We start from the raw sequence: 15,901 nt of genomic DNA on the forward strand, positions 1-15,901 counted from the left end.
CACATACACACACACACACACACACACACACACACACACATTCATATATATATATATATATATATAGCTGTATTCAACTATAAATGTTAAATAGATTTTTTATTGTAGCAAGCATGTCAGGAGCTAGAAGGCAATGCAAATTTATTTTTGTTTTCATACTCATAGAGACGTCATGTTTTATTTCTCCACCTAACAATAGATTTGATCAAAGTCTTCTTTTTGTGTCTGCTTAGATCTTATTTTCCATAATTGCTCCTTCTCTCTGTTGCAATAGGTCTAGCATTTCACCTCTCCTCCTTTCAATTACAAGCGTTTCACTCATGACTACTGAACAGTAAACAGAGTCCAGTTGCACTGAATCAAAGCAACCTGAACAACAGGATGTTCTGAATTTGTGGTCTAAAAACATTTTACAGACAGCATAACATAAAGGAAGAGATGTTCTGTGATTAATCTCCCTTTTCTCTCTCTCTTTCAGGTGCGTCCAGTCATCACAGTCAGACCTCCCTGCGACCTCCTCTGCCTCCCCCGCATAACCACCACCAGTCATCAGCTAATTCCCTCAATCGCAGCAACCAGGCCAGCCGGCGGAACCCGCAGAGCCACGCTCTTACTGCCGCCCCGCCAGATGGACCCTCCACCCCTGAATCCGTCCAGCTCCAGGACAGTTGGGCTCTTAACAGCAGTGTCCCGCTGGAGACACGGTAAGTTTCACAAAAACACCAAAAGACACCTGCTAGGGCTGCAGATTTCATTTTGGGAAAATTATAGAGCTTTTGTTCATTTTTATTGACAGCATATTATGTTGTGTGATGTCATTAAACATACATACATACATGATTAATGATCTGTTGTGTTGTGTCTTGATAAAGGGGACAGTATTGTTATATTATTAAAAATATATAAAAATGTATTATAAAATAATATGATTCAAATTATATAAATTATATAATATAATATAATATAATAAAATAAAATATAATAATTACTAAAATGCATTATTCATTTCCATTCATATTTTGTTACAATAACAACAATTATTTAATAAAATATTATAATCTATTTGTTTGATGACTAATTATACTAGATGCATTTATAACACTTAAAACTAATAAAATAGATTTTTACAAAATTACGGTTTTACACACTGTATAATATACATTTTTATATTTTACATTTATATGAACAATTATTTAAATGCATTATTTTTTTATTTATATTACATTAGATTATATTTAAATGTAATTATATAAAATAATATAATCTATATATTTTTGTGAGTAATTATACAGTAATTGTCCTAAATAAAATTATACAAATTTCATCACTTCCAGACTTTAATTTACATTATATATATATATATTCACTTGAGTATTTATAATATATACATATTTAGAATTTTGGCAGTCACTGCATCTAATTATACCCCAGTCTACAGTGCACAGACACAAAAGACACAAATCCATGTCACCCACCCACCCAGAGACCCTGTGTGTGCTGGGTCTCTGCGGATTGTATTTTTTTGTTTGTTTATTGTGTAGTATAGTGTATCTCTTCTTGCAGGACTGGAGGGTTGATCCCCTAGTGTCAGCAATACTCTCCTCTATTGCCATATACACTATTTATGAGACACACACTCTTTTTGTGTCTATTTCTTGTTCTCTCTCTCTCTCTCTCTCTCTCTTTTCCTTCGGTTCCCATCCCCCTATCGTTCAGATCTTTTATTCACCAGGTGCTCCGATACACACCACAACCCAGTTCCTTTAGTACCCCACCCAGCACCACGTCGCGTGTCCAGTACCGTGTCGGCACATGCGTTCACACCGCAGAATCCATGAAGAGCCAGGACACACACACGCATAAACACACATTCACACACACTCCACGTCCATCAGCCCCAGTCACCATCCATCTCCGCACAGATTCCTCTCGCTCCGTCTCTCTGTCGCTCTCTCCCATAAAAAAATTGACACTCACTTTCAGATGAATCAAGCGCCGCCTGAAAAATAGGTCATGCGATGGCACGCATGCAAAGCAGGGCTGCAACGGCATGCATGGTATACGAAAAGTTCTGCTTTGAATGCTAGAGTACTAGCAAGAGAGGAATAGGGCCATATGGTGACAGATTGGTTGAGAGTTACAGAAAGTGAGGAATGTGCACCTGTCACATTAGATGAAGTGTCTCAGTGGTCGGGAGTCTGGAGCCGAGGGGACCGCAGGTGGAGCAGGCTGGAGTTCGGAGGGAGTTTTTACTCCCGACGCACGCAGCTGCATCGCAGTTTTGAGCGGACGCAGGTTTGCTTCATCAATATTCTCCATGCACACGCACGCAAATGCACTCTCAGATCCTTCAAACGTATCAAGCTGACTCCAGACATTGGACAGGCTACCCACAATCCCCTGACACTTCAAAGTTCTACCCTTGGCTGGCCGATTAGAATGACTTCTTTCAGGGCATAAGGACGTGACCTCAAACACCCTCTACCTCATATTGCTTTGTCTGTTAGACAGCCCTGTCTGCCACAAAGTGCAAACCCAGCACTTCTCACGACGGTTTCATGAGATAAATACCATCGGGTATTTACAGAGGCAATTTGGAGCTACTCTCAGCTCTGCCGTGTCTTTGTAGTAGAGTCGGTGGGGTGATTTGACCCACTATTTGATGCAGCTGTCTGCCCTGTGGCTATTAGGATGTGTGAAAAAAAATAAAAATAGTTAGCAAATGTTCAAAAATATTTTAAAAAGATATAAAATACATAAAATTATTATAACATATATAAAAAATATATAAAATATACACTAAAAGCTGCTAATAAAACGAAGCTCAATGCATTAAAGGCAAAAATATATTTTAGACCATTATAAGATCATAAATAATTTAAACATCTGAAATATATGACATGGAACTTGGTTTAGGAAGAAGGTTTAGGGTGGTACCATCATACATAAACTAAAATATTAAAATAAAATAAAAATATTAACTGAAAACACTGAATACTAAAAAAAATTAAAAAAAATTCTAAAATATGTAATTTTATTCACTAAGCAGCATTTATTTAGATTTTTTTTTTCTATTTGTGACTGGCAAAATGAGTCAGAAATAAAAAATGAGTTCTATTTAGTTTCACATTCTCCCTTAAAATACCTTCAAAATGAATGATATATGACTTGTTGAAATCGGACAAAAAAAATTCTGAGCTACAGCTGTTTGAAGGCGATAGAGTCAGCAGAGTTGATTTTGAGAAAAATCGAGTTAAAGTTTTCTGAAGATTACAAAGCAAAATAACCAAGCAACGTTGCATATTTATTTCTTAATAATAATTACTATATTATTAATTACAATATAGCTATTTTTTGTTTTATCTTTGTTATTAAAAATAAGAACAAAGATGCAAATAAACAGTATTTTAATCAAGAGCAGCAAGTGATTCCGTCTTTTCTTTTAATGTATGATTAACATTCAGATCTACATTAAGACCTACTGTAATGCATGGATCTAATATAATATTACACAGCAGATTTTTTACCAACCATTAACTAAACGTTCATGTAAGACAGCAGTCTTATGTGAATCTCGCCAAGACATATTTCACAATGAAGTACTTTATAGGGAGATTGTGCGCTCTAGGAGAGGCGTGTCTTATGCACATGCTTTGCAAATGTCAGTCAGCTGACCATATTTCACTGGTTTGGACTCGGCATGTAATCGAGAATTCAATATGAATATTCACAAAGCTGGAATGCTGCGCTTTGCAACAATAGACCTACAACTTGTGGTGAGAAGCAGCAGCAGTGATTGTCCAGCATCGTCCAGAAGTGAGCAGAGAAAAAGGTACTCCTCTCAGAAAATGTACAAATAAAGATAATTTTAGATGTTTAATTACTATTTGGAGCATTGGGATCGCTAGAAGAGGGCTTAATGAACTCCTTTTTGTGAAAATTTTTCACTTCTTTTGCCTGTAGCTCAAAATTAAGCTCAATGAACTGATTTGCTAAACAAACCATCGGAATGAACTGATTCAATAAAACAAATATCAGATTTCCCAACCGAATTACAAATAGATAGGAGAGCGTGTTTTGTTACTCATAGCATCGGTTGTCAAGCTATACTGTCACTTACAGGGAAAAAAGTAGCTTGTTTCTGGAAAAGCATTTTAGATGTTTAATTACTATTTGGAGCATTGGGATCACTAGAAGAGGGCTTAATGAACTCCTTTTTGTGAAAATCTCAAATTCAACCAAAACTGAAATTTTTCACTTCTTTTGCCTGTAGCTCAAAATTAAGCTCAATGAACTGATTTGCTAAACAAACCATCGGAATGAACTGATTCAATAAAACAAATATCAGATTTCCCAACCGAATTACAAATAGATAGGAGAGCGTGTTTCGTTACTCATAGCATCGGTTGTCAAGCTATACTGTCACTTACAGGAAAAAAAGTAGCTTGTTTCTGGAAAAGCTGTTTTCTATTGAACTCCTCAACTACTGTCAAGCAAAAACTACTGCACTGAAAAATACTAGTTACATTACAAGCATAATTTATTTTGGTTGTAGTTTCAGTCAGTTGCCAGGATTTTAATTGTAATTGGTCTTAAATCTTAAGTCTTAAATCTCTTGGTGACAGATGAAAATAAACCATTTCGTTGTGCTGGCCAGTCTTACAAGTGGACCTTAATATGCACGTTTTCCCAAGCTTATTGGTCTACATGAACACTCGTTCAACGCTCTTACAGTTTCTTCTTGTTCACAGAGGGGAAACTCCAGATGCTCGAAGGTTTGAAAAAATGCAGGCTCACGGTGTCTAGCTATGCAAGACTAATTATCTTATGAAAAATGATCTCCATCGTTATCTCCCGTCAGTGCATAAGAAATGGCCCAGTTCTGAGGAGCAGCAGAGATAAACTTTTTTTATTCAAACTGTTTTCCTCCCGGACGTCACACCACCATCAAAATCTCAACTGAGTGTGTGTTAATAGTGCAGTATCAGAGTGCGCTGAACACTTGAGCTCTGGGAGCTCTCCTCCATAGTCTCGAGTTTTCAGCCTAGCGTTCAGGAAGCTCCGTATTTATCTGGAAAAAAACTGGGCCTGCCACAGAGACAGAGCCCAATTAGAGGTGGTTTACTTGGGCTAAAACTCCTGCAGTGCCCCCCTGAGCTGGAGCTAATGACGGTGTGCTCCATCTTAGTGGACGGAAATGGGAGAAGATTCTTTATTAGGCGTCAGGGAAGAGCTTGTGTGTCTGCCTGCTGTCTTTTTCTTTTCTTTTCCCCTTCTATCGCTCTCCCCGTGGGCTTGTTTGAAACACCGGTGTCATTTCTCTCACTTGTTCTGCACATGACTTGTCATCCCCTAACAGGCCTCTAACTTCTCCGCAGAAAAATACAGAGAAGAAATACTTACCTTTCCTGCTCTGAATCTCAGCTATCGCTAACTGCTTTTGTTCGTCGCCAGATATATAAATGAACCAGGTGGAATCTGCAGACTTTTGTGGAAATGTTGAAACATGGTCAAATTTAAGCTGAGAGTGGTAGCAGAAAATATATAGACTTCCATTCAAAAGTGTGGTGCCTGTAAGATTTTTTGATGTTTCTGAAGAATCTTCCCTAGAAAAAAGTAATATATTTAAAATACATTGATTTCATACTAAGTATAGTTCAAATCTATTAACATTTACAACATATTGCTCGAGACTTGCTTATACAAAAATAATAATTAAACTTTATTTTAAGTACTACCTGTGCATAATGCATATTTCTTAATATTAAGCTTAAAATGTGTTTAATGTTACTATTGATGCAGATTGTATGATCTTTAAATAATATCTGTCATTAAATGCAAGATATTTAATGTGTCCCTATACTTGCAATAGTTCCACTTTAGCACAATCAAATATACTTAAGCATATCATAAGTTGGACTTCAGCACTACTTCTGCACAATTAAAGTGCATTAAAGGTTTAGTTCACCAAAAAAATTTAAATTCTGTCATTAATTACTCACCCTCATGTCGTTTCAAACCCGTAAGACCTTAGTTCATCTTCAGAACACAAATTAAGATATTTTTGATGGTATCTGAGAGCTCTCTGACCCTGCATAGACGGCAATACAACTGAAATGTTCCCAAGTCCAGAGACGTAGCAAGGAGATCTGTAAAATAATCCATGTGACATCAGGGGTTCAACCGTAATTTTATGAAGCTACGAGAATAATTTTTGTGCACTAAAGAAAAGAAAAAAAAAGACTTTATTCAACAATTCGTCTCCTCAGCGTCACCCTGTAGCACCATTATGGAGAGTATCTGCTGGATATAAACAACGTATGCTGTTCTGTGTCAGCTGCGTCACGCCGGAACTGTTTCCTATGTTGTTGCGAAACTTTTTTTTTTTTGAGGATTCTGTAATAAAAAATAAAAAACAGCATTTAGTTGAAGTCGAATCTTTTAATAACATTAATGCATCCTTGATGAAAGTAATAATTTCCTAAAAAAAACACCTCAAACATTTGAACTGTAGTGTATAATATTCGTTTTTGGTTGTGTATTTTATTTTTCTCTTAATACGTTAAATTAAAAATGTCATTTTTACAAACATACAAAAACATTAGTAAAAAAATATATACTTTTTTGTAGGGGTCCTTTGAAAACATATCATAAGTTGGACTTCAGCACTACTTCTGCACAATTAAAGTGCATTAAAGGTTTAGTTCACCAAAAAAATTAAAATTCTGTCATTAATTACTCACCCTCATGTCGTTTCAAACCCGTAAGACCTTAGTTCATCTTCAGAACACAAATTAAGATATTTTTGATGGTATCTGAGAGCTCTCTGACCCTGCATAGACGGCAATACAACTGAAATGTTCCCAAGTCCAGAGACGTAGCAAGGAGATCTGTAAAATAATCCATGTGACATCAGGGGTTCAACCGTAATTTTATGAAGCTACGAGAATAATTTTTGTGCACTAAAGAAAAGAAAAAAAAAGACTTTATTCAACAATTCGTCTCCTCAGCGTCACCCTGTAGCACCATTATGGAGAGTATCTGCTGGATATAAACAACGTATGCTGTTTACGTCCAATTACAGACATTAATGACAGAATTTTCATTTTTGAGTGAACTAACCCTTTAAGTACAAAATTAGTTGTTCCAATTGAGCAGATCTAATTTAGCAGACCTGTGACAGCAAAGATGAATTTTTAGAAGCCATTACTCCAGAAATCATTCTTAAAGAAACATCATTTTTGAACCATTTCTTATTATCACAGTTAAACAGATGCGCTGCTCAATATTTTTTGTGCAAAACTTTTTTTTTTTGAGGATTCTGTAATAAAAAACAGCATTTAGTTGAAGTCGAATCTTTTAATAACATTAATGCATCCTTGATGAAAGTAATAATTTCCTAAAAAAAACACCTCAAACATTTGAACTGTAGTGTATAATATTCGTTTTTGGTTGTGTATTTTATTTTTCTCTTAATACGTTAAATTAAAAATGTCATTTAATTCCCGACATACAAAAACATTAGTAAAAAAATATATACTTTTTTGTAGGGGTCCTTTGAAAATTGTGGTGAGGCAAGAAAAAAACCTACACTTGAAACATAACTGAAACTGAAATATTACCTCACTGTTGAGCCCTAGGATTTCAGCGGCTAGAGATGCTACTGTATAGGTCTGACTATAATGTACCTAATCAGGCAATTATACAGTATAATATACAAATCCTTTAATACCTCTGTGCATGCATTAATTCTGTCTTTTATGGGATTTACGTTTACATGGGTTTACATTTCATCTGAGCTGAACAGTATGTACTTTTGTGACATTGTTGTGTATTTAAAATGCATTTACAGACTCACTTGAACTGCTATTTTTCCCCCACTCTCAATGGCCAAAGTGTGGATGCACCAATTCCCAGATGGTACAAAATGGAGACGTGTTGTGCGACATTATTTTCTTAAGTGGATGGGAATAGCTCTTATCTAGACACTTCACTAGCTGGAGACGGATGAGAATAAAGTGGACAGAATGTAACAGCCTCAGTTTGAGGTTTCTGAATGCTGCCACTGCATCTTATATGGAGGAGGGCAGTAGATCGATGTGCTGTATGAGAGAGAGAGAGCCCCTAGTGAGCCCTTTCAATGGACCTCGACATAAAACCATTTTTGGTTGGCTGGGCTTCTTGTAGACATTTATCATATTTTGTGTTTGTGGAAATAAACAGCAGACTTGCATCTATGAAGTGACCATATATTTTGGTCATTACATGCAAACAGCAAAGGACCTTGGCCCTGTAAAACATGTTGAACACCAAACCAGAGGCTTTGTCACTGTATCGGAAATCCCAATTAGGCTGAATATTTTGGACAGTTCGGACTGTTTATATATTTGTGTGGAATACTAATTCACCTTGAGAGATGTTTGTGTTTGCGTTCTCTGCTAAAATCTTATGTTTGCTTGTTAATTACTCTGGACCTTTCCGCCTCTCCCACAGGAGGAGAGAAAAGGTGTTTACTGTGAAAGTGAGATTTTTTGCAGCTTCGCCTTGTTTTTGCTTATTGCCATTTTTCTCGGGCGTGCTCTGTTTGCGCTGGTTGGTGTGGACGGTTTGCTGGTGAGATGTCCCTGTAGGGTGAGCATTCTCTGACTGGTTCGCTGCTGTTTATTTGCTAACACAAGTTTTCAATGTTTTTAACAAATAAAAAGGTGCAAAATCTTGACATTGGGATTTTTTATTTAAATTCACTGTGATGAAGAAGCTCTAGGAATTTCTATAACAGTAAACCGTGATAAACGCATGGGCATCATCTCGAGGAATTATTGTGATTTTTATGGTAGAAGTTAAGCAGATTTGTTAATTTGATAATGTAGATTTGTTAATGCTAAGCAGACTTTTTATGTATATATATATATATATAAAATGATTATGTTGTTGTTGTTTTTCCCCCCAAACTCCTAGCCCAGGGCCAAATTTCCTTGTAAGTTGTTTTTAGTGTTGTCGTGGTACCTACATTTCATTATTCGGTACCAATACCAGTAAAATCCCATGGTTCTCGGTACCATAGTAAAAGTGATTGTAATGCTTTTAATAAATTTAAGTAAAGACGTTAAAACAGTAGCATGTAGCCTTCAAATATTGTTCAGTTATGTAAAAATTTGCTTTTACACCATCAGCCAAACCATACTAAGAACTACAAGGCATGATTCCAGTTATGTTTCCACTTAACTCGGCTCGGCAATGCATGGTTAGGAACTGTTCTCCACTATTGGTTTCACTCTGAAGCTGGCAAAGTGTGCTATTTGAGCAAAATAAACAGAAATATCTGATCATCCTCCATAATGTAATTGCTATTTACATATTATACTGTATGTAAACACCTGCATTACGAAGGCAACGACTGACACACTTGTATTACGAGCTCTGTTATCACCCCCACAGTGGAAAATGAAACCAAATCTGTGCCGACTTGCCTGGATCGGCACGGAATGGCAACAAGCAACAATTAAGCAACAAGAACTGTTCGGCCTAAAAATCAGCTATTGTATTAAAACAAAATGAAAGTATTAAATCAAATGAAAGTAATATAATAACAAAGAAACACATTACAGATAACAGAACAAGTGGCCGGTCTATTGCACTTACGCTGCAAGACTTTGCACAGATCTATTCTGACACATCAGATTGGTTTTGTCCTATCCGTTGCTATGGCTATCACAATATCAAACATCACAATGTCAGATTCAGTCCCACAGTTTTATACAGTCGTCACTTTAGAAACTTTACAGTGTGTACTTAGCATGAAAAATAACTTTTATTCAAATGGGTTATAAACGGGAAGTAAGCAAAGACTCTCCTTTGTAATCAGTAAAGCTGATATCAGTTCAGTTCATGTTCACATCTTGTTTATACTTTGTTGGCTCAAGCGGAATGAACTTCGGAGGCTCTCACTTATACACCTCTGATTGGCTATTGCATTCACATACTCAACAAATGTATCTTTGATTGGCTACAATGCTCGGTGCTGCAAAAACACGTTGTGAATTGAAATCTTTGATGCTCTACACTTACACAAATATGGGAGCTTTTGAAAGCAGCCGCCTGTCAGTGAGTCAGTATTTCGTACTACCGGTACTGTGGAAAGACTGGTATCATTAAGTTTTTTAAATTTAAGCATTGACTTGGTATATTTTTGACAACACTAGTTGTTTAAAATTAAAAAATTCCAAAAATGTATTTATATTAAAAAGAATATAAATATAAATGAAAAATCCATTGCAACTGAAACATGACTGCATACTATATTATATATAATAACCAACAGCAAGAAAGATAGATAGATAGATAGATAGATAGATAGATAGATAGATAGATAGATAGATAGATAGATAGATAGGTCTCTTTAATGTTGTATAATCTTCAAACCTTCTTGTGAAAAGCACAGAGACACTAAAAAAGAATAAGATGGAGTATCAATTAATTTTCCTTCTGCATGCCATTTTGCAATTAGTGTCCATCAGATATGATGCAGCTTTGACTCACATGCCTGATAGCCACAGGGTCTGTCCTGTCTATCTCTGTATGTGTGCTCATTAATCATTGTGTGTATATGTGTAAACCGAACCTAAGTGTTGTTTCCATTACCTTGTAGATGTAGCTCAGGGGTTAATGACTGTGGGTCACAGTATGAATATATTGCTACTCTAACGCTTTTATGGGCCGCTTAGTTCTCCTTCCTTTTCTGTCTTTCTCCATTTATCCATCCCCGTCTCCCTTTCACACATCTCTCCTCTTCAGCGTAAATGTAATTTGGCCTAGAGGGTCGATTATTCACATGGCCCCGATGTCTGGCTTTAACGCTTCTCTTAAGTTGACAACAGCAAGATAGATAGATAGATAGATAGATAGATAGATAGATAGATAGATAGATAGATAGATAGATAGATAGATAGGTCTCTTTAATGTTGTATAATCTTCAAACCTTCTTGTGAAAAGCACAGAGACACTAAAAAAGAATAAGATGGAGTATCAATTAATTTTCCTTCTGCATGCCATTTTGCAATTAGTGTCCATCAGATATGATGCAGCTTTGACTCACATGCCTGATAGCCACAGGGTCTGTCCTGTCTATCTCTGTATGTGTGCTCATTAATCATTGTGTGTATATGTGTAAACCGAACCTAAGTGTTGTTTCCATTACCTTGTAGATGTAGCTCAGGGGTTAATGACTGTGGGTCACAGTATGAATATATTGCTACTCTAACGCTTTTATGGGCCGCTTAGTTCTCCTTCCTTTTCTGTCTTTCTCCATTTATCCATCCCCGTCTCCCTTTCACACATCTCTCCTCTTCAGCGTAAATGTAATTTGGCCTAGAGGGTCGATTATTCACATGGCCCCGATGTCTGGCTTTAACGCTTCTCTTAAGTTGATTTATCTAACACGTCTGTCAAGCCATATGATGAAATATGTTTGGACTTCAAAGCATTTCCCGGATATTATCTGCTCTTTAAATATAGATTTTGAACTGCATTATTTATTTTTTGATTTTCCCCTTGTTTACTATTATGATGAAACATAGCAAGTCCTTGCTATGGAAAGGCAATGTTTCATATTCTGTGCTGTGTGTTATTAAGATTGTTAAAAGATTGTCTGCCTGCTTTCAGATGAATGATAAAGGCTTGAATGAGTTACCTTGAGCGAGATCTTGTCCACAAATGACCGTGACTGTACAGCAAGATTGCACTGTTTAGTGTGAGGCCACATGCACAAAGTAAAGGCAGCGGAGTGGGGAATGACAGATTTTCTCTCTACCCACTTCACTGCTCTCATCCAGCTCATATGAAACACACAGTTCAAACTCACCCACTTATTCTGCTGTGAATTCGACCCACAGCTGTGCAGGAACCTGACAGTGCCATTTCACAACCTGTTACTTCTTTCCAGCGCTGAAATGAGCAGCAGCAACCAAACGCAGAAAAGAGAACAATTCAAACTAAAATGAAAATTCTATACTTTTTTCTCACCGTCATGTCTTTCCAAACTCATATGACTTTCTTTCTTCTCTGGACCTGAAAAGAAGTTCAGAAGAGCAGTTCAAAAGCTTTTTTTCCATATATATAAAGACTACAGTGACCAGGGCCTGACAAGCTAAAAAAAAAAAAACAGTTTCTGAAAGATAATAATCTATAATCATCTGAACCCATACAATAGATTTATGTGAAAAACAGTTGGAAATTTTAATTGTTATTCAATCAAAATCTGTCAAATCTCATTCACACTTTACGTGACATGCAAGAATCAATGCCATTAATATATTGATTTGTGAATAAAATGCACAAGTCATATTGACCACTTTCATAGTATGATTATAGTGGGCTATGCTTGACAGCCAATTAATTTATTCCTTCAGATATAAATTATTCCTTCATATAAAATGTATTCCTTTATATAGAAAAAAACCTTTGGGTTCCATGAAAAAAAGTACTTTTCCTCTTCAGGAACTCGAGCTGCATCGGAAACGCTAGGGGAACACCCTTCAGCGTGACGGGCTCTGAACCTCGTGTGTAATCAGACCAATAGATGGGCGAGACGTCACGGCGGGTGACGTAATGACCAGGAAGCTATAAAAGCACGTGCGGTGAGACCAGCGTCAGCTTTTTGTCATTCAGCAAGCGCTCTGTGTGTGTGTCAGTTGTGAGTCTTATTTGGTGTTGTCTGTCCCATAGAAAGAAAATAAAAATAAAAGAAAGAATTATGTCTAAAGCACATGAAAAGAAACACCATCTGAGTAGGGGCAAAGGCAGCCAGCGTTTCAAACTGTGTGTTCCTCCCTGCCCGCGTTTCATTACGGGTGCGGATACACACAGTTTGTGCGTTGTCTGCCTGGGAGCAGAGCATGCTGAGTCAGCTCTTGAGAGAGCTGACTGCCCGCATTGCGAGCGTCTTCCGATGCATGTTCTCCACTCCCGGAAGGCACTTTTTGCTGAGGGTGCCTTCGCAAGCATTCCCCGCGGTGCGGGTCCCGCTTCCGCCGAGGCGGAGCGGCGATTACGCTCGCCCCAGTATGAGGAGCTTTTGGAGGTGGTAACTCGTGCCGTGGCCAAACTGAATATCGAATGGCCCACCGAGAAGATGGCTGAACCGCAGAAAAGCAAATTAGATGAGCGTTTTTTGCGTATTAAGCCACCACCTCCACGCCAGAGCCTGCCTTTTTTTCCCCGACCTTCACACAGAGGTGTCGAAGTCGTGGGGAAGATCATTCTCGGCCCGCCTCTTTATTCCTGCCTCTGATTATTATGGCAATGTGGCGGGGGTGAAAGAGCGCGGTTATAAGATGATGCCCCGGGTAGAGCAGACGCTTGAGAGCTATCTGTCTCCCGGCGCGGCATCGTCTCTAAAGGCTCCAGCATTGCCCTCCAAGCCGCTGCGCACAACTTCAGCTCTGGTGGGCAAAGGGTACTCGGCAGCGGGTCAGGCTGGTGAAGTCGTGGGGAAGACCATTCTCGGCCCGCCTCTTTATTCCCGCCTCTGATTATTATGGCAATGTGGCGGGGATGAAAGAGCGCGGTTATAAGATGATGCCCCGGGTAGAGCAGACGCTTGAGAGCTATCTGTCTCCCGGCGCGGCATCGTCTCTAAAGGCTCCAGCATTGCCCTCCAAGCCGCTGCGCACAACTTCAGCTCTGGTGGGCAAAGGGTACTCGGCAGCGGGTCAGGCTGGTGCGTGTCTGCACACCATGGGGGTGTTACAGGCATACCAAGCCGACCTGCTGAAAGAGCTAGATGAGGGTGAGCAGGTAAAATCTGAGGATATTACAGAGCTCAGGAGGACTGCTGATTTGTCTCTCCGCGCCACTAAGGAAACCGCCCGTGCCATTGGCAGGTCTATGGCAGCTATGGTGGCAGCGGAGAGGCATCTATGGCTGACCTTGTCAGACATGAAAGAGAGAGACAAGGTCTGCCTAATTGACGCCCCGCTTGCGCCTTCCGGCCTGTTTGGCAACGCCGTCAATTCGGTCGTCGACAGGTACCAGGAGGCCCGTAAGCAGGCGGCGGTGTTCCAGCGGTTTCTCCCTCGCCGCTCTCTAGCTCTGGGGGCTGCTGGGCGAGAGCAGCCCCCTCCGGGTACCAGCTCCACATACAGGGGCGCACAAAAACAGAGCGTGGCCGCACGTGCTCTAAGGCTAAGCCGGATCTTCGGACCGTACTTAAGTCTAAGAGGTCCTCGGCCAAAAAGTCCTGACGCCACTGGCCCAGGACTTATGAGGGCAGTCCCCTCTGGGGTGCAGCGGGTTACACCGCATTACACGGTGTCCGTCTCGCCTCAGTGCCCTCCGGAGATCGATAGACTTTTTGGCAGTGTGGAAACTACTGCCAAATGTGTCTCAGTGTGTCCTGCGCACTGTAGAGAGAGGCTACAGAATCCAGTTTTGTTCTCCTCTGCCTCTTTTCAATGGGATTACACCCACGCTGGTGGGCCCCGAGCAGGCTCTGGTCATGGAGCAAGAAGTAGTTACTCTTCTGAGGAAGGAGGCCATCGAGGTGGTCCCTCCTCATGTGAGGCAGTCCGGGTTCTACAGCCGGTACTTCATAGTTCCGAAGAAGGATGGGGGGGTTGACGATCGATCTAAAGGACGCATACTTCCATGTATCCATCCTTCCCACTCACAGGAAGTTCCTGAGGTTTGCTTTCGGGGGCAAAGCGTACGAATATCGTGTTCTTCCTTTCGGCCTTGCACTCTCACCCCGCACTTTCACAAAGTGTGTGGATGCAGCCCTGGCTCTGTTGCGACTCCAAGGCATCCGCATACTAAACTATATTGACGATTGGTTGATCTTAGCTCAGTCAGAGCAGATGGTGGTTCGACATCGAGATGTCGTTCTCGCCCACATGAGGTAAGACTAAAACGCCAAGAAGAGTGTGCTTTCTCCATTACAGAGGACCACTTATCCAGGCGTGGTGTGGGATTGGACCACGATGCAGGCACGTATGTCCCCTGCTCGGATCGAGTCAATCCTTACCGCAGTCGCGAGAGTCAGAGAAGGCCGGTCACTCACTGTCAAGCAGTTTCAGAGACTGCTGGGTCTTCAGATCAGGTCCGAGGACTGGTTTGTCACGATCGATCTAAAGGATGCATACTTCCATGTGTCCATCCTTCCCAATCACAGGGAGTTCCTGAGGTTTGCTTTCGGGGGCAAAGCGTACCAATATCGTGTTCTTCCTTTCGGCCTTGCACTCTCACCCCGCACTTTCACAAAGTGTGTGGATGCAGCCCTGGCTCTGTTGCGACTCCAAGGCATCCGCATACTAAACTATATTGACGATTGGTTGATCTTAGCTCAGTCAGAGCAGATGGTGGTTCGACATCGAGATGTCGTTCTCGCCCACATGAGGTAAGACTAAAACGCCAAGAAGAGTGTGCTTTCTCCATTACAGAGGACCACTTATCTAGGCGTGTTGTGGGATTCGACCACGATGCAGGCACGTATGTCGCCTGCTCATATCGAGTCGATCCTCACTGCAGTCGCGAGAGTCAGAGAGGATCTGATGGCAGCTGCGTCCAACGTGATACCTATTGGCCTGCTGTACATGAGGCCCCTACAGTGGTGGCTCAAGACCAAGGGGTTCTCCCCGAGGGGAAACCCGCTTTGCATGTTCAGGGTCACGCGGCGATGCCTACGTGCCTTGGACATGTGGAGGAAACCTTGGTTCTTAGCTCAGGGCCCGGTGCTGGGAGCTCCTTGTCACCGCGTAATGCTAGCGACGGACACGTCCCTCACCAGTTGGGGAGCGGTCATGAGTGGCCACCCTGCCCGTGGTCTATGGAGTGGTCACCATCTCACGTGGCACATCAACTGCCTGGAGATGCTGGCCATGCTGCATGCACTGAGATACTTCCTCCC

General features: G+C 40.3%; 1 protein-coding gene across 1 annotated transcript in view; it reads left to right on the top strand.

Moving 5' to 3' along the window:
* Positions 1 to 15,901, top strand: part of tenm2b (teneurin transmembrane protein 2b) — a 302,210-nt gene that overhangs the window by 210,041 nt on the left and 76,268 nt on the right. Inside the window, exon 6 of the mRNA XM_016278713.1 lies at positions 479 to 704. Coding sequence (XP_016134199.1) covers positions 479 to 704 — 226 coding nt within the window. The remainder of the gene's footprint in view (positions 1 to 478; positions 705 to 15,901) is intronic.

This window comes from Sinocyclocheilus grahami, unplaced genomic scaffold (genome assembly GCF_001515645.1).
Source record: "Sinocyclocheilus grahami isolate Dianchi unplaced genomic scaffold, SAMN03320097.WGS_v1.1 scaffold124.1, whole genome shotgun sequence".
Lineage (NCBI taxonomy): Eukaryota > Metazoa > Chordata > Actinopteri > Cypriniformes > Cyprinidae > Sinocyclocheilus > Sinocyclocheilus grahami.